The sequence below is a fragment of the Protobothrops mucrosquamatus genome, unplaced genomic scaffold, assembly GCF_001527695.2.
Source record: "Protobothrops mucrosquamatus isolate PMUCROS unplaced genomic scaffold, P.Mucros_1.0 scaffold1906, whole genome shotgun sequence".
Lineage (NCBI taxonomy): Eukaryota > Metazoa > Chordata > Lepidosauria > Squamata > Viperidae > Protobothrops > Protobothrops mucrosquamatus.
The window spans coordinates 158,289-182,680 of NW_015388030.1; the positions used below are offsets into that span (position 1 = coordinate 158,289).

Below are 24,392 nucleotides of genomic sequence, written 5' to 3' on the forward strand. Positions count from 1 at the left end.
GGGATAAAATGGGGGAAGGAAGATTAAGTCCCAGATATAGTGTACTAACCCTTTGGAAGAAGGAATAGGTTATAAAGTGCAACTTGGTGTCCTTTAGCTGCTTTGGAGAGATAGTAAGTAAGTAAATTTATTGTTGTAACCACAGGTCACAACATAATATATAAAATACAATAAAGCAACTGTAAAACACTGTAAGATAAAATAATAAAAGGAGGATTGGATGTAAAATGTTACAGCAAAATCAGGCCAAGGCTACAGCTAAGAACTTAAATAGTTCTTTTTAAATCTTCATGACAGCAGAGCAAAAGTAGCAACTTGATTGCTGATGGTTGGAAACACATCTACAAGAGGAATATTTTTTTTTCTAGACTGGAGCCCCTAAGTCAGGGGTCTTCAAACTTGGCCCTTTTATGACGTGTGGACTTCAACTCCTAGAATTCCTCAGCTAGGCACGCTGGCTGAGGAATTCTGGGAGTTGAAGTCCACAAGTCATAAAAGGGCCAAGTTTGAAGACCCATGCCCTAAGCTCACCTACCATCAATAATTTGGCCTTAATCTTATTGTACATGGGGCAATGAAGAACATAGTAGCTCAAGTCAAAATGGACCGTCAAGAACTGGAGAACAGGTGTACCAGACAACAGGGACCAGGAAAAATGTCTTCTCTGCTTCAGCTCCTGCCCTCTGGAACATTCTCCCTCCAGAAATTAGGGTACCCCCCCCCAACTCTGCTGATCTTTAGAGAGGTCTTGAAAGCCTATGTGCCCAGGCTGAGGTCCCCAGTGTATGTAGGATCCCTTTTCCTAGTTGTGTTAACACTGTTAGATTTTTAACTTTTGGCTGCCATTTGTATTTCTTTTCTTTTTGCATTGTGTTTTAACCATGTTAATGGGGGGGGAGGGGGTTGTTCGCTGCCCAGCCATTGGTTTGAGATGGGCAGCTACACAAATTGAATGAATGTGACTCAGTCAATCAATCAACCCAGACTCTTGATCTCCCACCCTTAGATGGATGTTTTAAAGTAGCGGCAGCCCATTTCAGATTTGACAGCTGACCAGGTGACCAAGGGATCCCTCCAGAAGCAGCAGACACCTTTTCCCAGGTGTGCTAGCTGGGCATGATAAGGATTAATAATAATAGTAGTAAAGTTGGAAGGGACCTTGAAGGTCATCTAGTCCAACCCCCTGCTCAGGCAGGAAACCCTATACCATTTTGGACAAATGGCTGTCCAGTTTCTTCTTAAAAACTTCCAGTGTTGGTGCATTCACCGTTTCTGGAGGCAGGTTGTTCCACTGGTTAATTGTTCTAACTGTCAGGAAGTTTCTCCTTAGTTCTAGGTTGCTTCTCTCTTTGGTTAGTTTCCATCCATTGCTTCTTGTCCTGCCTTCTGGCACTTTGGAGAATAGCTTGACTCCCTCTTCTTTGGGGCAGCCCCTGAGATATTGGAAGACTGCTATCATGGCACTCTTAGTCCTAAGAGACCTTAGAGGTCTTCTAGTCCAACCTCCTGCTCAGGCAGGAAACCCTATACCAGTGATGCCGAACCTTTTAGAGACCGAGTGCCCAAACTGCAACCCAAAACCCACTTATGCATCGTCGGGTGCCGGGTGGGTGTGGCCCATTGGGTGGGCGTGGCTGCGGTGGTAACAGCAGACTGGGTGGGACTAAAAAGTTCAATCAATCAATTCCAATTTTGCAAGATCTTTTTTTCCCCCCCGCAAGAAGTTGAAATTGACTGATTGATTGAACCTTTTTTTTTTGTACACTGCGGCGGAGGACTAAAGTGAAAAGGTTTTATAAAACCCAGCTGAAGGCCTAGGACTGGGGCGACGGCGCGTGTGCCCACAGAGAGGGCTCTGAGTGCCGCCTCTGGCACCCGTGCCATAGGTTCGCCACCACTGCCCTATACCGTTCCAGACAAATGGCTGTCCAGTCTCTTCTTAAAAACCTCCAGTGTTGGAGCATTCACCGCTTCTGGAGGCAGGTTGTTCCACTGGTTAATTGTTCTAACTGCCAGGAAGTTTCTCCTTAGTTCTAGGTTGCTTCTCTCCTTGATGAGTTTCCATCCGTTGCTTCTTCTCCTGCCTTCAGGGGCTTTGGAGAATAGCTTGACTCCCTCTTCTTTGGGGCAGCCCCTGAGATACTGGAAGACTGCTATCATGTCCCCCCTCGTCCTTCTCTTCATTAAACTAGACATGTTAATGGGGGGGGAGGGGGTCGTCACCAACCACATTCGGAGGGTACCAGCTGAGGGCAGCTTCGCCAAAGATGCTGCCCTGTTAAGTGATGGGAGGAAGAAGCCACATAAATCATCTTTTTTTTTTTTTTGCAGCTGTTGCTGGGGCAAGTAAGACACCCCCCCAACGCGGGGCGGGGCAAGACCAAAACGAGCAGAGAAGTGGGGTGGGGGGTGGGTGGGGTAGCGGAGGGGCCTTCCGAGCTCTGCCAGACGGGAGGGTCTGTCTTTAAGGGGGCGGGCTCGGGAGGCTGGGAAAACGAGGCGGGATCCCCTCGCCCGGCATTCCCCGCCTTCTTCGCCCCTCGGAATCTTTGCATCCCATTGTCTGGCCCGGCGGATCGGTGCTGGAGAAGGGGAAGGGCCCTTTTTTTTTTCCCCCGGGGCTGGGAAACCGGGGGCCGAGGGAGGGGGGGGGAAAGAGCTGAAAGCCAGCAGCACGCAGCTCCTCCGGGAGAAGTTTGCATCAGTTTCGCTCCTTCCCCCCCCCCCACGGCCGCCCCGTTTTTGAAAAGAAATGGCGCTTTTTGATTTGTGCGTATGTCTGGCCCGCTGGAGAAGCCGTTAGTGGGTGCATTTGTTAAAGCAGAGGGGGAGACGGGGTCGTTTTGGGGAGGGGGCTGTATTGAGGAGGGTTGGGCTGGGGACGGAGTGGGGTGGTGGCAAACCTGTCCTCTGATTGGCTGTTTGGCCCCAAAGATTTGGTAGGGTGGGTGGGGGGGGAGGCAGTGAAAAAGGGCAGAGGGGCGAGCAGGCAGCTAACTTCAGCCTGGAGAGATGGAGAAGCCCCTTATGTTCAGACCAGACGTCCAGCTTTTAATCTGACTTAACCAGCAACCATAGCTTTTCACTGGTGGGTGCTTGCTTCTCTTTGATTACCTTGATTTAATAACGATTCTATGCTTGTACCTTTACTGTAGTGTGGGTCCCTTTGAGCACTAAGGATAATAGGATGGAAAGGTAATAATTATTTTCTCATAAAAGGTTCCCCGAGGATCCACTCTGGCTCAAGGGTGGTTTGGAATTGATGAAGGGGTTTTAAAAATGACATGTTGAGACTCTTCAGATGTATGAGTGGACATTACCTTTTATAGGTGCTTTTTTTTTTTTTTTTTTTTTAAAGACATTTTCTTTTCCTTAAAAATAAGTTTTGACTTGCTCTCTCTTATGCTGGCTTTCTGCTTGCAGGTAGTTAAAACGCACAGAGGGGATATTTCAGGAGGGTCTTCCATCGTAGTCAAAATGGGATGTCCGTTCTAGAAAGTTAGAACCAGATTGTCTCATTTCTCCTCCATTCTGAAAGCAGGTGTGACCAGAAGATTGGGTCGAGGTGTATTTATGATAACTGCTAAAGTAGTGGGGGGGGGGAAATAAAACCTTAGACAAGAAATATCCATTAGTCATCCTGGCAGGAGATGATGTCCAGCACAGTGGAAGGACCCCAGGATGAGGAACGTCAAACTCGCCTGTTGTCTTGGTAGTGGAATAATCATTGTAGAGTTGTTTTAAAAAAGAGTAGTTTTGCTTTATGACAGATGTTTGAACAGACCAGGATCTCAATGGCTAAAACAGTTACAGTTCTTATCTTTCATCTATATTTACCAGGTATCGTAAGGTAAACCCTCTTACCAAATTCATTTATTCTTCCTTCTTCAGTCTGGATTCTTCCTGTTAGCTTCCATCCCAGAATGAAGGGGGAATGAGAGAATCCAGTTCTAACTTTCTAGAATGGACATCCCATTTTGACTACAATGAGATATTCTCCATGTGCATAAGGGAGAACAGATCAGAACTTATTTTTAAGGAAAAGGAAATGTCTTTTTTTTAAAAAAAAAAGCACCTATAAAAACTAATGTCTTCCACTCCACTCGTGCATCTCTCAACATTTCATTAACTGGGCAGTAAAAAATGTAACAGTTAAATTCCACACAGCTGGAAAACACCCCATTGGGAAAAATTGACGTGGTCTATCCTAACCCATACCAGGCTCTTTAGAAACTCTATAGAGGAATGGCTTAATTTTCATTTGCTACCTGATTCACTGAACCAGAAATGTTGGGTGTGAGAATTGCATGCAAAGCCTGAGAGTCTAGGACGGCCAGATTGCAAAAGGTAAACTTCTTCCATCTTCCAGACTGATGTAAATGGATAATCTTACAGCTTGATCTTAATCTACCTTATAGCTTAGTAAGGTTTAGTTAAACTAAGGTTTTGTAATGTTTGTGTGAATATATATTATCTCTAAAGCATTTTGAATGCTAGGTCCAAAAAATGTAGTCTGAGGTTGTATGAAGTAATCTAACAGAAGCCAAATAAAGTTTTGGCTGGAATGGAAAGTCTTTGGGTCCCATTCTATGGAAGAGAAATGGTACATAGAATTTCATAAATTTCATAATTGGAGGGGACATCAAACCCATTGAATCGAATCTCCTGTTTAGGACAGAAATCCAGATTTTAGCACTCATACAGAGAGTTGTCCACTTGCTCTGAACGCATCTAGAGAAGGGTTCACCACCACTTCAAGCCATTCCCCAGTGATTCCCTTCCAAAAAAATGGTTCTTGCCACTTCAAAGTTTCTCTTAATATTCAACTGAAATGTGCTCTTAGAGATCTTTATCCCACATCCTGCACTTAGGCCACAGAAAAATATGCTACAGTACCAGTGCTGGAGGACTATTTGGATATTTTATACTTTGAGACATTCCTCTGATAATGATGATGATTGGGAATCCCAGCAATTGTAGACCAACACATTAGAGTTATAGGTCAAACTGTTTATATCAGGGGTCCTCAACCTTGGCCACATTAAGACTTGTGGACTTCAACTCCCAGAATCCCTCAGCCAGCAAAAGCTGGCTGAGGGATTCTGGGAGTTGAAGTCCACAAGTCTTACAGTGGCCAAGGTTGAGGACCCCTGGTTTATATGGAGATTCCTCTTCTTTCTCTGTCTTGGAATAGATTCTATTTATGGATTCTGATCATCTTTTTCTTCCTTTGTCAGCCAGGAATTGCTACAAGTGGAATTTATTGGAAATGACCCCTGGGGGCCTCTACGGTGGTTGGACCCTCCTTTTCTTGTTTCTGGCACCCCTTTCCTGCCATCCGTGCCCCATTCCTTGTGAATGTTCTGAGGCAGCTCGTACAGTGAAGTGCGTCCAGAAGGAACTGAACTCCATCCCAGCTGGTATTCCTGGGTACACCCGCAACCTCTTTATAACTGGCAACCAGATTGCCCATGTTGGTAGCCAAGATCTCCAAGGACTTCACAATCTGGTCACACTCTCCTTGGCTAACAACAGGTAACGCACCCTAGTGGGTGAGAAACTACACTCAGATGAAATGGAGTAGGATAGGAGACAGGTTTGCCCTTGTTATTATTGGCTTAAGAAGGCTACAGGGTGGGAGCATATTAGGGTAAGGACCTCAAGCCTTGGAGGAAAAATACAGGTAGACCTAGATATACAATCACAATTGGGACTGAAACTTCTGCCACTAAACAAGGCAGGTGAATTGTGCTCAAATTTGTGATCTTTTTCACTGTGAATAACCCATTTCTTAAAGAAATCTGACTTCCTCTGTTGACTTTTCTTATTAAAAGCCAACTGGGAAAGTTGCAAATGGAGACCAGGTGACCCCCCCCCCAGGACACTGCAACCATCATAAAGACATGCCAGTTGCCAAGTGCCCAAATTTTGATCATGTGACCATGGGAATGCTGTGATGGTTGTAAGTGGAAGGACTAATTATAAGCTATTTTTTCCAGCACTGTTTGTAACTTCAAACAGTCACTAAATGAATGGTTGTAAGTCAAGGACTACCTGAGAATACGGTGGCCACTTTCTCAGAATGACTGCCAGGAGAGGGAGTTGCCCAGACTCAACCCAGTTGCTCCGTCAGTTAGAACAGTCTCAACTACCAAAAGATAAATAGTGAGGATGTTCCTTGTTGCTCCCTCAAGCTGACCCAAGATACTACTGATCCCCCAGTTCATCTTTGACAGGGGGTTGATGGGCACACTTCCAAGCAAAGCATGCTATGCAAAGGCCTCTATTTTTATTATTACCAACCTAATGCAACATTGGAAGAAAATGATGTTGGAGATTGGCCCTGTTTTTTCTCTCTCTCTCCCTCCCTCTCTCTCTCATATAAAGCATATACTATATATATAAAGCATATATAAAGCAGGATGTTTAAGCCTTGTCTCCATAATTGAACGTACTCAAGGCCTTGCGATACACATGGCAGAATCTTAAGTTATGGAAAGCTGCCTTTGTATCAGAATTAGATTGAATCTATGGCCTGCGCTGTGCATGAGGCATCGTGATTAAAATATTGTTCCCAAATGCTGGTTCAGGAATTCTGGGAGTTGAAGTCCACACATCTTAGACTTGTCAAGTTTGAAAAACATTGATGTAAATTGTGAGCACGAGGCCTACACTTTGTTAGTGGCAGCCAATAATTTGGTATTTTTCAGCTCTGTGTAGTCCAATGTGCAATTTTTATGTAGTCCAACTATACAGTTATAATCCTCATTGCATTATTCCTGGGCCTTGGATGCAGGTTTCCTTTGGGTCAGTCCTGGAGAAAACCAAATGGGAGAATGAACATCAGTTCTCCACATTCTCTTGGTGCTTTGCAAATTCTCCTATTGTAATTCCATACCTCGTGTTATCAGAAAACCCGATCTAGTCAATTTCATAATTCCTTCTGGTCAATGTCACGATGCTGATTTAAAGAAATGGGCTTTACTCCCTTCTTTATGTGAGCTGTTCCAAGTCCTCCTGGCTTGCGGATGCTTATGAGCCTAAGGAAGGGGGGGGGGAATTAAGCAGCCTGCACTTTTCCCCAGTAAAATCCCACAAATTAAAACTGCACATCTTTGTTATCAACGCTTTTCTCTTATTACCCACTGCCTGATCCTTTTCACTTAGATATTCCAGAGATCTCCTTTTGAGTCTATGGAATGTTCCTTCACCTTCCTGCTGACTGACTTTACAAGGAGGGGCTAGTGATAAAAAGATTAAATCAAGATATATTTCACATGAGGTTACTTTTGAATAATGCCAGTGTTGTCCCTTTTCACCTTCCAGGATTAATGCTGTGGAGTCCCATGCCTTCTCTAATCTCCGGAGTCTGCGCTACTTGGACCTGAGTTATAACCACTTAGTCACCATCCACCCTGATGCCTTCAGTGCTAGAAACAATTCAGTCCAGGAGCTGAATCTCAGTCACTCACTATACAACTTCTCTGCCATCCACCCGGTGGCAGCTGCCCTTGCCCAAGGGGGTTTCCAGAATCTCTCCAAGCTTGAACTCACCAGCAACAAGATCATTTATTTGCCACTAGGAATGTTGTCCAGTCTCTCTAAACTTGAGTACTTAGACTTGAGGAACAATTCCTTGATAGATATTAAGAACTCTACCTTTTCTGGACTTCACCTTAAGTACCTTGATTTGACCTCAAATGCCTTCAAAACTTTGAGGAGTGAAGCTTTATTTGCCCTGGAAAGACAATCCCACCTTAGCCTCTTTCTGAAAGACAACCCTTTTGTATGCAATTGTGACATTGAGGACCTGGTCAACTGGCTGAACCAAAGCCGGCAAGTAGTAGATGTGGAAAAACTAGCCTGCATTTCCCCCCAGGATTTGAGGAACACCTCCTTGGTGGAACTAGTGGGAGCAGATCTGGAGTGCCACTACAGTCAACATAGTGAAAATGTTCTTCAGTCCTCATATGCTGCACTGGGTATCGTTCTGGGGATAATTGGCATCATCTTCCTTTTTGTGCTTTACCTGAATCGTAAGGGCATCAAGACCTGGATGAATGGTCTACGGGATGCTTGCCAGAACCTGATGGAGGAGTACCACTATCGTTATGAAATAGATTCTGATCGCCGCATCACACAAATCTCGGCAGTGGACATATGACCTCCGTCTTTTCTTTGCAGTGGCATCTTTCTTTCAAACAAAGCCTGTGGTTTGGAGATGTCCTTTCCATCAAAAACTAAACTTTAAAGAATTGATGTATAGATTAAACTCTGTGTGGATTCAAGGGATTTCCTTTCTTAGTCACAAGGAATTTCTCTAGGAGATTTGACTAACTGGGGACAAATGATTGCATTCTCTTAGTGCCAGTCTTGTAAACGGGAGGGGTAGGCAAGTCAAAATCCTAATCTGTTCAAATATTTAGATTCCTAGAAGAATAGGTGTCCTGGATTCTTGCAGTCAATCTTAACTAGGAGAAATGTATTTTGTTCTATATCAACAAGACCATTTATGTAGCTTGCTTGTGGAGGAAACCGATTCCTTAAATTACAGTGGGACTTTGGTTTGTTACATATTCTGCACTCTAGACCAGGGTTTCTCATCCTGGACCACTTTAAGATGTGTGGACTGCAACTCCCAGAATTTTGAGAGTTGCAGATCATACATCTTACGGCCCAGGTTGAGAAATCTTGCTCTAAGCAGACAGATGAAACATTATGTGAAGAAGGAACAATAGTGTGCAAATGATTCTGATCTTCTGATAGAAGAGGTGGAATAGTAGTAGATTAAGAAAAGGCAGATGTAATCATGACTTCCTTGTCTCCTCTTCCTGGGACAACTGTGAGGAGGGCTTTCCTGTTGTGATATCAAGAACCTTGACAGTCCACCCAAGTGTTGACTTACAGGCAGGAAGAAACAAAAGCAAAGTTTATCCTTCAGAAATGATGTATCTCTGATTGGGGGTCAACAGCAAGAGAGATGGTTGAAACCAAGTCCTGCTTATGAGCATCTCAAATGAATCTGACTTGTCATTACTGTATAGGGATCAAAGTGCTTGACTGACTATATATCAATATGTTCAGCAGGACCCCTTCCTGTGTGAAATTCACCAGCTTGATTCACAAGCATACTGAGATCTGGCTTACTTCTCTCGTATGGCTTATGGCCTATGTGAACTAGCCAATGTGATTTTACAACTATGGACTATGATTTTATATGAATATGTTGTGTGAGCACACCCAAGTGCGTGTGTGTGTTTTAGTAAATCACAGTTAAGTAAACTACAAGTTAGCATGTATGGAAACACTCACTGCCTTAATTCAAAAGTATATGTGACTTGGCATTTGTGACAAGAGAAGGAATGTGTATTAAGTTAGAAATATGTTGTGCTTAATTCATTCAATGGATTCCACTGAATTAAATTAACTGGCTGGAGAGTTAAAAGGATGACCCTATGTGCATGTACTTTAATGGGTATAGCATAAGCTGGGAAGCTGGATCGTTGGGGAATTCTGGGAGTTGAAGTCCACACATCTTAAAGTTGCTGAGGTTGAAAAACACTGGCTATTGTTTTGTGAAGTATGCAAAGGGCAAGAACATTTAGTAAGGTCCAGAGTCCAAGTTGATAAAATAAGTAGCCACAATTTGGAGGCCCAGTTGCAGAATTCAAATGCAAGTATAACTTAAGCATGCAGCTGGTGAATTAATAGAAACTAAAATCTCTAAACCACATTTTGTTCAGTCTTAGGAAAAATATAACATGTGGGCTGGCATCAGCTCTAGAGTTCAGTATGTTACATTTTCTTTAATTCCCAAGGCTGCCAAGCATCTGGTACAACATGATGTTTTATTGTATTAAAAAAATGTCATAGTAAAAACAATTTTTAACCCAATGATTCTATTCATGTTTTTGCTTTCTGTTTTACCTGAACTGATTTTTCCACCCAGCTTGGGGAATGGGAGTCTCCTATTGTGTAGCCTTATGCTTGAAGGGCTTATATCTCTGAGGAACTGTCTAATTTAGTGTTTCTCAACCTCAGCAACTTGAAAATATGTGGATTTCAACTCCCAGAATTCCCCAGGCAGCACAGCTTCTGGGAAATGAAGTCCACACATCTTCAAATTACTGAAGTTGAGAAACACTGGTCTAACCAAAGAGAGAAAGACCAGTGGTAGCTAATTTTTTATTCCTCAGGCCCAGAATGGACTTCCGGAAGCGGCATCCACACAGAGAACTGGTTGTTCTCATATTTGAATCCCACCACTGGAAAAGACCCATAAGAAGGAATAACGGCCTGAAAGTCACCCATCCATAGTGAATTGAGCAACTGATTGTTATGATTGTACATCCATTTACAGGTAGAACCTCTGAATGCTGGTTTTCCATCTCATTGTCCCTGGCTACCGTGTAGCAAAGAGACTTGAGTTTCCTACCTAAACAGCTCTCCAAACCCAGATGCTGGTTGAGATGTAGTCAAGATTGGGGTGTGTGTGTGTGTGAAGCCATGCAAATATTCAATTCCCCCCCCTCCTCTTTATGAGTTCTGGGCAAGCCTAGGTTAGAAAAAAACATTCTACATTTTAAGGAACTGACATACTGCTGTCATGTTCTCTGCAGCCTAACAGTGCATTCTGTCCCCAACAGTGCATTCAGGACGAAGTGGATACGTCTGATCATATGACCCAGGTGAGCTCTGTACCTTTGTTTTTAAGGTATTGTAAATAATTTTCTTCAGAGAGAGGAATGCTTTAGGATGGCTGATCTTCTGAGATGGCCTCTTGTGGCTTGGGGAAAGCTTAAACACCAAGGAGAATGAGGATAGAATAGAGTTGGAAGGGATCTTGGAGGTCATCTAGTCCAACCCCGTTCAGGCAGGAAACCCTATACCATTTCAGACAAATGGCTGTCCAGTCTATTCTTAAAAACTTCCAATGTTGGAGCATTCACAGCTTCTGGAGGCAGGTTGTTCCACTGACTAATTGTTCTAATTGTCAGGAAATTTCTTCATGGTGCTGGGTTGCTTCTCTCCTTGATTAGTTTCCATCCATTGCTACTTGTCCTGCCTTCAGGTGTTTTGGGGAATAGCTTGATTCCGTCTTTGTGGCAACCCCTGAGATATTGGAACACTGCTATCATGTCACCCCTAGTCCTTCTCTTCATTAAACTAGATGTTTGTAGTGTTCGTATCTAGTCAATCTTAGAGACTCTAAACTAGGGGTGTCAAACTGCCAGCCCGCGGGCAGGTTTCATCATACCAAAGCCACACCCACCCTATTGCCGGCAATGCAAAAAGAGTCACAATACATCGCAACATGTCACATGACGTGGCGAGTTTGACACCCATGCTCTAGAACAGGGGTAGTCAACCTTGGCTCTTTTATGACTCGTGGACTTCAACTCCCAGAATTCCTGAGCCAGCTAAGCTGGCTCAGGAATTCTGGGAATTGAAGTCCACGAGTCATAAAAGAGCCAAGGTTGACTACCCCTGGTCTAGACAGTATATAAGAACACCATCTATATCCAAGGAACAGTACAATATAGGTAATCCTTGTTTAGTGACTGCCTTGGATAGTGACCATCTGCAATTATGACAGTGATGAAAAAGTAACTATCACCAATCCTTGCATTTACACCCTTCGCAGGTCTGTGAAGCAAAAGAAAGATGAACCTGAGCCATGCTGGCTCAGGAATTCTGGGAGTTGAAGTCCACAGGTTGTAAAGGGGCCACAGTTGCTCCACTCTTGCTGTACAAGTTTCCAGCCAAGCACAAAATAACTTGCTTCTTGAAACGGAGATCCTAGACTTTTGTTGTGAAGCCATGTTACCACTTCCACATAATTTTATACATGGTACACCTGGGACTTGACTTTCCCTTACTAATTCCCTTTTTTTAAATTTTAAAAAAAATCGAACATACAAGAAAACCCAGTTTCACAACCACACTGTCCTACTCTTACTTCCTACAATCTACAGCAGGGGTAGTCAACCTTGGCTCTTTTATGACTCGTGGACTTCAACTCCCAGAATTCCTGAGCCAGCTTAGCTGGCTCAGGAATTCTGGGAATTGAAGTCCACGTGTCATAAAAGAGCCAAGGTTGACTACCCCTGATCTACAGGGTGGTTCTGAAGATGACACTGTTCCCAGCTAAACTGCCCTGCTTTTTTGGAGTAGAGGAAAAGGGGGAGACACAAAACTTAAAAATAAAACATTCTTTTCCTTTTATCCTCAGGAGAATGTATGTTTTCCTCAGAGACCCCTTGAAGAAAAAATACAGGCATCCGTCACAACTTTAGTCCATTCTCTGGGACCCCTGAAGCCCCACTTAGCCACGGATCGCTCACTTGGTCATCCCAAAGATGCTTTTTTCACGAGGCAACTGGATTTGCTTGTTTTTCTTTGAACACGTTTCAAGAAGCTTCTTCAGCTCTGGGTGCACAGCTGAATATCTATGGAGATTCTCAGTCATCCAGAGCTGAAGAAGCTTCTTGGGTGAGAAGCGAAACGTCTTCAAAGAAAAACAAGAAAGCCCAGTTGCCTCGTGGAAAAAAAGCATCTTTGGGATAACTATGACCTGGATGACTGAGAATCTCCATAGACAATTACCTAGTTCAGTGATGGCAAACCTTTTAGAGACCGAGTGCCCAAACTGCAACCCCAAACCCACTTATGCATTGTCGGGTGCCGGGTGGGTGTGGCCCATTGGGTGGGCATGGTTGGGTGGTAACGGCAGACTGGGTGGGATTAAAAAGTTCAATCAATCAATTCCAACTTTGCAAGATCTTTTTTTTTCCCCGCGAGAAGTTGAAATTGACTGATTGATTGAACCTTTTTTTTTTTTTTTGCACACAGCAGCAGAGGCCTAAAGTGAAAAGGGTTTATAAAACCCAGCTGAAGGCCTAGGACTGGGGCGACGGCGCGCGTGCCCACAGAGAGGGCTCTGAGTGCCACCTCTGGCACCCGTGCCATAGGTTCGCCACCACTGACCTAGTTTAACATTGGCTAATCGTGGTTTGGGGCCGGGGAACCTTGCGCAAACTCCAGCCAGCGCGCTGGTTCCGGGGGGGGGGAGGGAAGCAGCTGGTGGTGCGAACGGGCGCCCACCCACCCCCTCCCGGAGACGAGCGCCTTCGACTCCGCTCCAGTTCCGCCCAGCCAGCCGCTTGGACTCCAGGCCTGGTTTCCCGGCGGCTGCGCTGGGCGGTCTTTCCCTCCTCCTGCGGTTGATTCAGCAGCTGGGTCTCCTGCTGAGCCTGCCTCGGCGGCGCCTAGTTGAGAAAAGGCTGCCCGGCCGGGCGGACCGAGGGCGCTTCTGAGAACCGGCTTCTCCTAACTTCTCCGAAGAAATTGCTCAGCCAGTCGCCTCGCCTCGCCTGCCTGCTTGCTCTCCCACTCCCCGGCTCGCTGCCTGCATCTGAGCCTTGCAGAAAGGGAGACACCCCACCTGGCCAGGTAATGCGCGCGCTCTCTCTCTCTCTCTCCCTCTCCCTGCACTTTTCCCACTTGTTTTGTTGGCACAAAGTTGGCAGGTTTGCGCCGAAAGTTCGCCGGCTTGGAAACATATGGCCGGGCAGGGCCGGGCGCGGAAAGCGAGCCTAGAGGAAGCCGTCGAGAGAGGGAAAGTGGGTGGCTGGTGCCTTGTCCTGGGTTCCCTCCTGGCTAGGCAGATCCTGTTCCATTGTGCGCACCGGTTTGGGCACTGGCCAGGGCGAGAAGGCAGGCTGGGTGTGTGCGCACGTCTGCGTGTACGTGCGGGCTTGTCTGGGGAGCGATACCTGTGGGGCGTGTTCAGACAACAGGCCAAGCTAGGCTGTCTTGAACTTGGCTGGGCTTGTGCAATATATCGAGCCACGAAGTCACAAGGCTGAGCTGGGGAAACCCAGCCTGAAGAGCTGCTGGCAGCTTTTCCGGAGCTGCCAAGTCTGGGCCTGGAATCTTCTGCGGGATTCCCCTTCTGTCTCTTACTAGGGCAGGGGGTCTCCAACCTTGGCAACTTTAAGACTTGTGGACTTCAACTCCCAGAATTCCTCAGCCAGCAAAGATGGCTGAGGAATTCTGGGAATTGAAGTCCACAAGTCTTAAAGTTGCCAAGGTTGGAGACCCCCTGTACTAGAGACTCGGACCAAGCGAGCTTCACCCTTCAGTCTCCGAGATAGTAGATCCCTTCGCTTTGCGTGCTGAACGTAGTTACTCTTGGTTAGTTTTGGAGAGGAGGGGTAGGTTTGATTAGTTGCAGATTCAGTTTATAGCTGAATCTTGCAACTAGGTAAACGCACCTGGAGTGGTCTTACAGAGGCATCAACACACAAGTACGCACCCTCTTTAGGGTTCCAGTGTGTTGTGTTCTAAAGACAGTTAGCCAATTGTAACCCTAATCCTTTTCTCCTCCTCCTACTAAAGTGGCCAACTAAAAATGCATGGGCCAGGTTATGCCAGACTCCCAATGTTGGTATCGTTAAAATCCAAAGAGAAGTAAATGTTTGCAATGCTGTAAAGACAGTGCTATAAGGATTATCTTTTATGGTGTAAAACCTTTCTATAAAACTTACCCCAAGGGAAAGTGGTAAAGACATACAATAGGGAGGTGGCAATCCCTTTTCTTGTTGGTTTCCTCCTTGCTTACCAAGTGGTGTTCTTACAGGCAGACGTCAAATAGAGAGAGCCAGCTGCCTTTCAGTTCCCCTTTGGTCTGTACTGATTAATTTCTACCTATTGCAGCAAAACTTTGCAGGGCGCTGCTTATTTTTGAGTAAAGGTAGAACAACTGAACTTCTGTCTTCGGCACAAACACTTCTTCCTGTTTTTGTTTCTTTCCTGTTTTCATTCTGGAGAAACTTGACCTGTGTTTTGTAAAACAGATCTGTCTTTCAAAGAGAATGTACAAACATACATATCTACACCTCTTTGCACCTTTAATAAATTTGCTTAGAATAGCAACAACCCTTTTGCAGCTCAGGACTTGGAGCTAAATAATTTGAGGCTTTGCACTTAATGTTGCTACTAGAGCTTCCTTTTTATTTGCATATTACTTCAAGATGTGGTAAGCATCTTGAGGGGAGGAAAAGCAAACTACCTGCACATTTTGCTTAAAAGGAACTTTTACTTAGAATTTGCATTTTATTTAAAATATGTGTACCCTTCCTACTGTCCCAAGACTCTTGTGTCAGGTTCAGAAAAAAAAAGATAACAGTATTCTTGAGTGGTAGGCTACAAGTCACTTAAAAAGGAAGATAAGATGTAAAACCCGTTTGATATAGTGGTTAAGTTGCTGGCCTAGAAAGCAGGAGACAGTGAGTTCTAGTCCTGCCTTAGGCTGGCTGGATGACTTTGGGCCAATCACCAGGAGACTGAGTTCTAATCCTGCCTTAGGTATGAAAGCCAGCTGGATGATTTTGATGACTCTCAGCCCAACCCATCTCATAAGGTAGTTGTGGGAAAAATAGAACAAGGAAGAAATATTTAATATGTTTGCTCCTTTGAATAACCTATAAAGTAATAAAGGTGGGATAAAAATCTAATAAATACATGCATAGTTACCTATCCAAGCAGGATACATGGTAATTTTAAACATGGTCATCAACATAGCAATCTCAGCAGAGAAGCATTTGAGAGGCAAGAAGCTATAGAAAGTATGTCCCAAATATAAGAGTACAAAACATGAGTGGTTTCCTGGTATCAAAAGTTGAAGAACAGGGGAGACGGTCTGATCTGCAGGGAAAGGTCATTTCCAAACTGGAGCATCTTCCCAAAGGATAAGTCTTATAAATCTCTCTGGAGGAGCAGCAGAAAATAACATTACTTTACTTCCTTTGAAGCATCACCTAAAAAGCTATTTCAGCTACAGCAGGGGTGTCAAACTGCCGGCCCGTGGGCCGGTTTCATCATACCGAAGCCGCGCCCACCCCATTGCCGGCAATGGCAAAAAAGCTCCGATACGTCGCACGACATCATGTGATGTCGCGAGTTTGACATGCCTGAGCTACAGTGTTGAGTTTATTTCGGAATCAGATGCTATTAAGAAAAAGTACAAGTCCATTATAGGAGCTGGTCAACTAATCACAAACATTTTTATTCCTTCAGAATTGCTATTTTAGTTCTGCAGTTGCTTTTAGGAATTCTGTTCAGATGGTTATATTTTATCTTTAATGGAGAGTTGGATCACGTGCAGCTGTCATTTCTTTGTGAAAAATAGTCACTTTAAAAAAACCGCTCTCATCTTGGTTGAGAAAAACCTCAAAAGCAAACTAGATACCCAAAGTAAACAAAGGTGCCCTTTAACATAGTTTTTCTGCTTAATTCTCCCCTTTCTATTAAGCCAGGGGTCTGCAACCTTGACAACTTTAAGACTTGTGAACTTCAGCTCCCAGAATTCCTCAGTCATCTGGCTGAGGAATTCTGGGAGCTGACGTCCACAAATCTTAAAGTTGTCAAGGTTGTATTAAGCTACTAAAGTTTTAAACCCATTTAATACATGGCTTAAAGTTGAGAGTCCTTAATTTTAACAACAGGAGCTCAGTTGCATGGTGTGTGCACACAAAACACCCTTTAGCAAGGATATTCTTTGTTTAGAAAGGGAGTGTCTGTGTTCCAACAGGTGAAGCTTGTAAATACCCAAGGAGGAACTTACAGTGTTTCACCAGGAGCTTTACAGATTTTTCTTCATTTCTTCCATACCATTGTTTTTGTTTCTTTGTTTTCTTAGTACTTTAGGTACCAGCTATTTATTTATTTCCATACCACCCACATCTTCAGTCATGGTAACTTTGGGGAGTCCCAGTGGAACCACAATCAGCACAAGGGAAGAAGCACACTGAACTTCTGTGAGGTGAGATGTTTGCATGAAGGCCTTAACTTTATCTAAACAGGACGTGGGTGTTTGGTAGCATCTTAGCTTGCTTTGACAGTAAGTATCTTCCAGTGTCACAGAAAAATATGGTCTAACTGGACAACTGGCTTCTCCTAAGTAAGGGGTCTTCAAACTTGGCCATTTTATGACTTGTGGACTTCAACTCCCAGAATTCCTCAACCAGGCATGCTGGCTGAGGAATTCTGGGAGTTGAAGTTCACAAGTCGTGAAAGAGCCACATTTGAAGACCCCTGTCCTAAGTGATCATCCAGAAGCCTTAGGAAAACTAGAAAGCAGAAGATGTACTCGATAGCATCTCCTGGTTGTGTTGCTGAGAGCTGGTGTTTAGTACTACCATTACATTAGTCAATATAGGTGTCATGGTTCCGACAGATGAATCTCTTCAAAAGAACTTTGAGTCATTGTTTTCCTTAAAGAATCTTTTATTCGAGAAACAAAGTATCGGTACTACATAGTTGAAGCCAAAAACTGAATTCCCTGGCACAAAGTAGCAAAGGACAATTCTCTCCTCCAATTAACAGTCATAAATCACATTCCCCAATTAACTTGAAGCATGGGCTTTCTCCCCAGCTCTCCAGCCTGCCATATCTCTATCAACTCTATCAACCCTATCAATCCAACCTTGGGTTCTCATGGCTGAGTTATTATTGTTATGACTAGCTGGACTCTCATCCATATTCCCCCTCCCAGCTTCAACGAACTCTAAAAGTAATAGAGAAAAAATGGCTACATTTCCATCTGTTGTCAAAGCAAGAACATCCGATGTTAGCAGCATTGACATCCGGCCCCCCTTACAAAAAGGACAAATCCTGTAATGAAAACAAAAGCACAGATTAGGGGTTGCCTCTTGGTTTGTTAGGGTGTTTCTTATAGAACCTATTAATGAGTCTGTCAGCTTTTACATCACTAGAGTTCACCCAGGTGGCCTCAGACAACGAATATCCCTTCCATTGCACTAAGTACTGCAATTTCTCTTTAAAAATTCTTGAATCAAGAATACGCTTTACTTCATACAGTAGGGAGTCTGTCCTGCCACTATGAGGGGTCCGGGTGCCTTCTTAGGGGCAGGTCTTAAGGTAGAACCCTGAAAAGATTTCAACAGGCTACAATGGAAAACAGGTTGAACTTTTCCTAAGAGCCTGGGAAGTTTTAACTCCACCGTGACCAGGTCCTAAGTACTTCGGTCCTAACTTCTTACTAGTAACTTAAGCTGTAAATATTTAGTTGACAGATAAACCTTTTCCCCAACTTGGAATGTTCTTTGAGGAGCCCTTTTTTATCTGCCTGTTTTTTGTATGTCTCGGAAGCCTTTTTCAAAACAGTTTTTGTGGTTTTCCAGACTTCCTCCCACCCCCTCACCCATTGATCAAGAATCTGGGAACCGGCAGGTGCTTGAGAATATTCGGGTATTGGGCTGAACTCTTTTCCTGTGGCCACTTTAAAAGGCGTGAAGCCGGTGCTGCTGTGAACAGAGTTATTGTAAGCCACCTCTGCGAAAGGAAGGAGGTCAGTCCAGTTCGTTTGTTGATAATCCACATAGCATCGGAGATACTGCTCCACCATTGAGTTCGCAGATTCAGCCGCCCCATTGGTAGACGGGTGAAAGGCTGATGATAGTCCTTGAGATGAGCCAATTAGTTTAAGAAAACTCCTCCAAAACATAGCTGTAAACTGCACCCCCCTGTCAGAGATTATTCATTTAGGTGCGCTATGCAGTCTGTAGATGTGTTTCAGGAACATCTTGGTTAGTCGTTGGGCGGACGGAAGCCCTTTGCAGGCAATGAACTGAACCTGCTTTGAAAACAGATCTATGACAGTCCAGATGACCGTATTTCCCCTACTTTCAGGTAGATCTACTATAAAATCCATAGCAATTTCTTCCCATGGTTGGGAAGGGTCCGCCACCGGTTGCAATAACCCAGGGGGTTTCCCCAGAATTCTTTTCATGGTGGCACATACAGCACAACTCCGGACATAGTTTTCCACGTCCCATTTCAATCCAGGCCACCAGAATTGCCAGCGGATGAGGTGAAGTGTTTTTAAATATCCAAAGTGCCCAGCCTGTTTTATGTCATGGCCATGTCGGAGCGCATTGAGGCGGAGGGTCTCTGGCAAATATAGCTTTCCCCCCTTGTAAACCAAACCATCCCTGCATGTTAGGGAGGTTTGATTATCCTTGAACCATTGGTCGGTGAGGAGCTCTTGTTTTATTTTCTTTGCCCCAGGGTCATTAGGGTTAGGGGCTCTTGAAGGTGGGACTCTGCACGGTGTGAGTTGAGAAGCAGTTTGTGGATTGGAGATAATTGCCTCATTAACCTCATCATGCTGGCTTTTGTACTGGGGCAGTCTGGATAGAGCATCAGCCAAGAAGTTTTTTCCTCCCAGTATGTACTTTAGGGTGAAATTAAAATGGTTAAAGTGCTGCACCCATCGCACTTGTTTCAGGGACAATTTGTGGGGAGTTTTTAGTGCTTCTAGGTTTTTGTTATCAGTCCATACCTTGAAAGGCACCTTGCTCCCTTCTAGATAGTGTCGACAGTTTAATAGAGCCCAACAGATTGCGAAGGCTTCCTTTTCCCACACAGCCCACCTCCTCTCGCACTCAGTGAATTTTTTCAAGGTGTAGGCGCAGAGTTGTAGGGTCCCACTCTGGTTCTTTTGCAGTAGCGCAGCTCCAACGGTCACGTCACTGGCATCGGCTTGAATCACAAAGGGCTTCCCTGGGCAAGGATGCTTTAAGACCGGTTCGACTGTAAATAGTCTCTTTAAATTCTCAAAAGCGGTTTGACAGTACATAGTACATGCTAGTGGTTGGCCTGGATGCGGCTTTCCTCCCTCTTTGACTGTTTTTAGTAATTCCGTAAGGGGTAGGGCAATTTCAGCAAAGGAGGGGATGAATTGACGGTAGAGGTTGGCGAATCCCAGAAAGCTCTGGAGCTGTTTGCGAGTCTTTGGAGGCTGCCAATCAATTATGGCTTTCACTTTGGTCGGGTCCATTTTAATACTGTCACTGGAAATTCTGTAGCCAAGATAATCTAGTCGGGTCTGGTGAAACTCATACTTTGATAGTTTAACATAAAGTTTGGCGTTCAGCAGTTTCTTTAGCACTTCTCTCACTAGTTTTATGTGGTCAGCCATATTCCTGCTGTATATCAGGATGTCATCAAGATACACCAAAACCCCTTTGTATAAATGATCAAGTAGTACCTGATTAATTAGCTGCATGAAGACAGTTGGAGCCCCCTGTAGTCCAAACAGCATGATTTTAAATTGGTAGCTCCCCATGGGACAGTTAAAAGCAGTCTTCCACTCATCTCCCTCCTTTATCCTCACCCGGTAATAAGCCTCTCTCAAGTCCAACTTAGTGAAGACTCTCCCCTTTGCCAGGTGGGTTAGTAAGTCCTTCAGGAGAGGGAGGGGGTATTTTTTTCCACATTCACCATATTCAGACCTTTATAATCCACGCAGAGATGAAGTGACTTGTCTTTTTTTTTTCTTTAAATAACACCGGGGCTCCCACGGCAGACTTGGCCCGTTTGATAAATCCCCTCGCTAGGTTTTTATCCACATATTGCTGCATCTCCTCCATCTCAAGGGGGGACATAGCGTACATTCTCGGTCGTGGCAGTTTGGCTCCCGGTAACAGTTTGATAGAGTAATCATTGAGTCGGTGGGAAGGCAGAGTGTCGCATTCTTTCTTACTAAACGCCTCCGCTAGGTCCCGGTATTTGAAGGGGATGAGTGGCTTGCCTGGTTGAGACAAGGCAGCCATGTGCACTAGCTCATTGAGTGGGCTAAGTTCTCCTGTAACATCCATCGAGTTGAGGGGGGGCTTGGGTCCTATAGGTAACCTCACAGTCCTCATTCCCTTCTCCCACCAGATAAACAGTTTCCATTTGTCTAACCAGGCTAGTCCTAGGATCACAGCCTCAGTCATTTTCGGAGGCACCATGAAATGAATGAACTCCCAGTTCTCACCTATTTCTAAGCGTAGGGTTCAGTCAATTGCGTGACTAAAGTTCCTCCTATTAGGGAGCTATCGGCTTGCTCAAACCTCACGGGTTTGGAGAGCAGCCTTGCTCATATGCCAATTATCAGGGCAAGTGGTAAGCTAATAATGCACCAGAAGCATCCAGAGCCGACTAGTACTTTCAAATCTACCTGCAGCGGTTGCTGCATGTTCAGAGATGGCGGCCAGCCCCGCTGCTGCTGCTGTATTCCAAGCGGTTGCAGACTTTCTGGCAGCTGCATCACCCCTGGTTGTTGCAAGGCCCCCATCTGCTGCTGCACATTCGGGGGCTGTGGCCACCTCCAGTTCGGTTGCTGCACCGCCAGCGACTGCTGTCTTCCCATCTGGGGAGGCTGCGACATCCCCCATTGCTGTATGGGCCCTGGGCTGCGTGGCCGGTAAGCGCGTCGATCCGGGGTTTGGCTGTCCCAGTGACGGCTCGGGCTCTTATCTCGTCGGCGGCGATCGGGGCTTTTGAAGGGGCGACGACTGGAGCTGTGTCTCCCCGCGGGGCTGGAGGCCATGGCTGGTGGCTTCGAGGACAGGGAAGCTGCCTGACCTGCACAGGTGGGACTGGGGCTTCCCCTTGGCATGGGTTGGTGGCTGCCTCGCTGATCATCATGATTGCTCATGTATGGGGAACGGGAGAGTTGTTCTCCACTTCTCATTTCTAGCTCCTCAAGTCTTTCCACCAACTTCTCCACTGATTGACTACAGGCTGTGGACAGGTACTTCCACTCACCTGAGTCCTCAGCCGTAGTCAATTTTGTGGTTCTCCACCGGTCCAGGGAACACGATGTGCGGGAAGCCCCTCTTTGCAACTCGACCTCGTCCGCCTTTGAAGCACTTGATTGTGGCAAGGCCGTCTTGAGGTGTCTGGAGTCTTCATTGGGTAAGGTCCATTTTGACGACCAGATCAGCTGTCCTCACAGCTTGGGTCTTGCTTCCAACTGAGAGGCCTGAAAAAGTTCCTTCTCCACCAGCACACCGGCTTGCTCTCCCCCCTCTGAGGTAGTAGCCACTGCTGGGGTGCTGGTTTCAGGCACTCCTTCCTTTTCCATGCTGAGATCTTCCCCGAATCTTTGTCGGCCTATCTCTCAATTCTAGGGACAGTGACGGGCTCGGGGCCCCGAGATAGTTAGGTAAAAATTGGAGTTTTTGGCTTAATGTCATGGTTCCGACAGATGAATCTCTTCAAAAGAACTTTGAGGCATTGTTTTCCTTAAAGAATTTTTTATTCGACAAACAAAGTATCGGCACTACATAGTTGAAGCCAATAAACTGAATTCCCCTCCCCTGGCACAAAGTAGCAAACCACAATTCCCTCCTCCAATTAACTGTCATAAATCACATTCCCCAATTAACTTGAAGTGCGGGCTTTCTCCCCAGCTCTCCAGCCCACCAAATCTCAATTCTGGACCCAATAACCTTGGGTTCCCACGGCTGAGTTATTATTGTTATGTCTAGCTGGACTCTCATCCACATCCCCCCTCCCAGCATCAACAAACTCTAAAAGCGACAGAAAAAATGGCTACATTTCCATCTGTTGTCAAAGCAAGAACATCCAATGTTAGCAGTGTTGACAACAGGCAGTCTTCAACCCTCAACAGCTCATTTAGTGACCATTCCAAGTTACAATGGCACTGAAAAAAGTGACTTATGACCATTTTAAACTTAGGATTGTTGCAGCCTCACCATAGTCACGTGATCAAAATTTGGACGCTTGGCAACTGGCATGTATTTATGACAATTGCAGTGTCCCAGGGTCACATGATCACATTTTGGGACCTGACGAGCAAAGTCAATGGGGAAGCCAGATTCACTTCACAGCTGTGTTACTAACTTAACAACTACAGTGATTCACTTAATAACTGTGGCAAGAAAGGTCGTAAAATGGGTCAAAACGCACTTAACAGTCTTGTTTAGTAATCAAAGTTAATATACTAGTACAAGGGTATGAAAACTAAAATATACTAAAGTAAATGGCTTTTAAATCATGTGATTATTTTGTTGTGGCTGAGCAGGCTTTTTAAAAACTTAAGTTAATTTTTTACAATGCTTTTATCTATTTATGCTTGCATTTCCCGAAGTTTTTCTTGAACAGTGATAAGCCAGCTTCAGAAGCCAAGGTAAACCAACACATGCCAGGAGTTGCAAACAGCTTGGAGTTTTTAGCAAAAAAGCTGTTGGTAATAAATATGCACAGAGGAAGTAAAGGTGTGAAGATGCGGCTGTTACAAATATAGAAGCTTGTTCTTATTTTCGCTCCGATAAATATAGCAGGGTATAGGATATCTGAGAATATAAAACCTTGTTCTGCAGCTTCATAGTTGTTTCCCTGATACTTAGCTCTCTCTCTCTCTCTCTCTCTCTCTCTCTCTCTCTCTCTCTTTCTCTCTCTCTCCCACTTTAGCAGGATAGCTGTTGTGGAAACAAAAGTAGGAGAGACACAGGATACCAATGCAGTAAAGAAGTATTTGTTGTCTTCCGTTAGGGCTTACTCGCCAAAAAACCACAGGAAGAATTGGCTGTTCTGCATTGTGCATAGCACACTTCAAAGAGCCGTACACACATTCTGCCTGCACTAGGCCTTAAGCTTCTAGTCTGCAGCCCATATTTTATTTATTCAATGTATTTATTGTGTATCCACCTATGTCATGTTTGGGATATTTGATTGCAGACCAGTGGTCTAGTGGATAGATGAATTTTGCTATTCTGCTATTCCCTCCCTCCCTCCCTCCCTCCCTCTTTCTTTCTTTCTTTCTTTCTTTCTTTCTTTCTTTCTTTCTTTCTTTCTTTCTTTCTTTCTTTCTTTCTTTCTCTAGATTTATAAAGCCCTCCAGCTCAAACTATTTTGACTGGGTGGTATACAGCGGGGGGGGAAAAAAGCCCCAAACAACATGAAACAAACAGATTACATAATTATATAAAAACAAAATATAAAATGGCAACCAAGCCCAATAATAAAATCAACCGATCACATGACCATGGGGGTGCTGTGATGGTGTAAATGTGAATAAAGGTTCATTAAGCATTTTTTCTGAGGCTGTTGTAACTTTGGCTGTTAAATGAAGGGCCATATAAGTCGCGGACAACCTGGGCCTCTTTTGTCAGGGAACTACATGCTGCATACATACAGTGCTGGCTGAGGAATTCTGGGAGTTGAAGTCCACAAGTCTTAAAGTTGCCAAGTTTGAAGACCCCTGCTACATAGTCACCTTGTTCTTTGGTGAGGTTTCTCCATTTTCAGAACATGCAAGATGTTTTCACAGACCACAATTAGTATGCTTCCTGATAATAGGCATTTGCAAAGCAAGAGGCCTATCATGGAATTAAACAGTTGGAAGCCCACTGAGAGCGACCCCAGTGCGGAGGGCAAGAATCCAAATTAAACCTTTCCCAGCAGATGGCTGTCCAGCTTGTGCATGTAGATCTTCTGGAAAAGATGCTCACCATCTCCTCCTGTCACTGCTTCTTCCGCCAAACTGGTCTGACATGTCGGATCTTTTTCTTATT

The 24,392-nt window shown here is 44.7% G+C and overlaps 2 protein-coding genes across 2 annotated transcripts in view; both read left to right on the top strand.

The window, feature by feature from the left end:
* The first annotated feature begins 5,269 nt into the window (after positions 1 to 5,269).
* LOC107294308 (trophoblast glycoprotein-like) lies at positions 5,270 to 8,195 on the top strand. Its single transcript, XM_015823534.1, has 2 exons — positions 5,270 to 5,535; positions 7,327 to 8,195. The coding sequence occupies exons 1-2, from the start codon at positions 5,270 to 5,272 to the stop codon at positions 8,162 to 8,164; spliced, it is 1,104 nt and encodes a 367-aa protein (XP_015679020.1). The 3' UTR covers positions 8,165 to 8,195.
* A 5,035-nt stretch (positions 8,196 to 13,230) lies between these two features.
* SYTL1 (synaptotagmin like 1) overlaps positions 13,231 to 24,392 on the top strand; it is a 44,198-nt gene continuing 33,036 nt past the window's right edge. The window contains exon 1 of the mRNA XM_029285588.1: positions 13,231 to 13,452. The gene's annotated coding sequence lies outside the window, so the exon portion shown is untranslated. The remainder of the gene's footprint in view (positions 13,453 to 24,392) is intronic.

What these genes read in the sequence shown, in the direction of transcription:
- LOC107294308 (XM_015823534.1), top strand. Translation starts at nt 5,270, where the DNA reads ATGACCCCTGGGGGCCTCTACGGTGGTTGGACCCTCCTTTTCTTGTTT. An exon ending in CTCTCCTTGGCTAACAACAG is followed by an intron (nt 5,536 to 7,326) that starts GTAACGCACCCT and finishes TTCACCTTCCAG; the next exon opens with GATTAATGCTGTGGAGTCCC.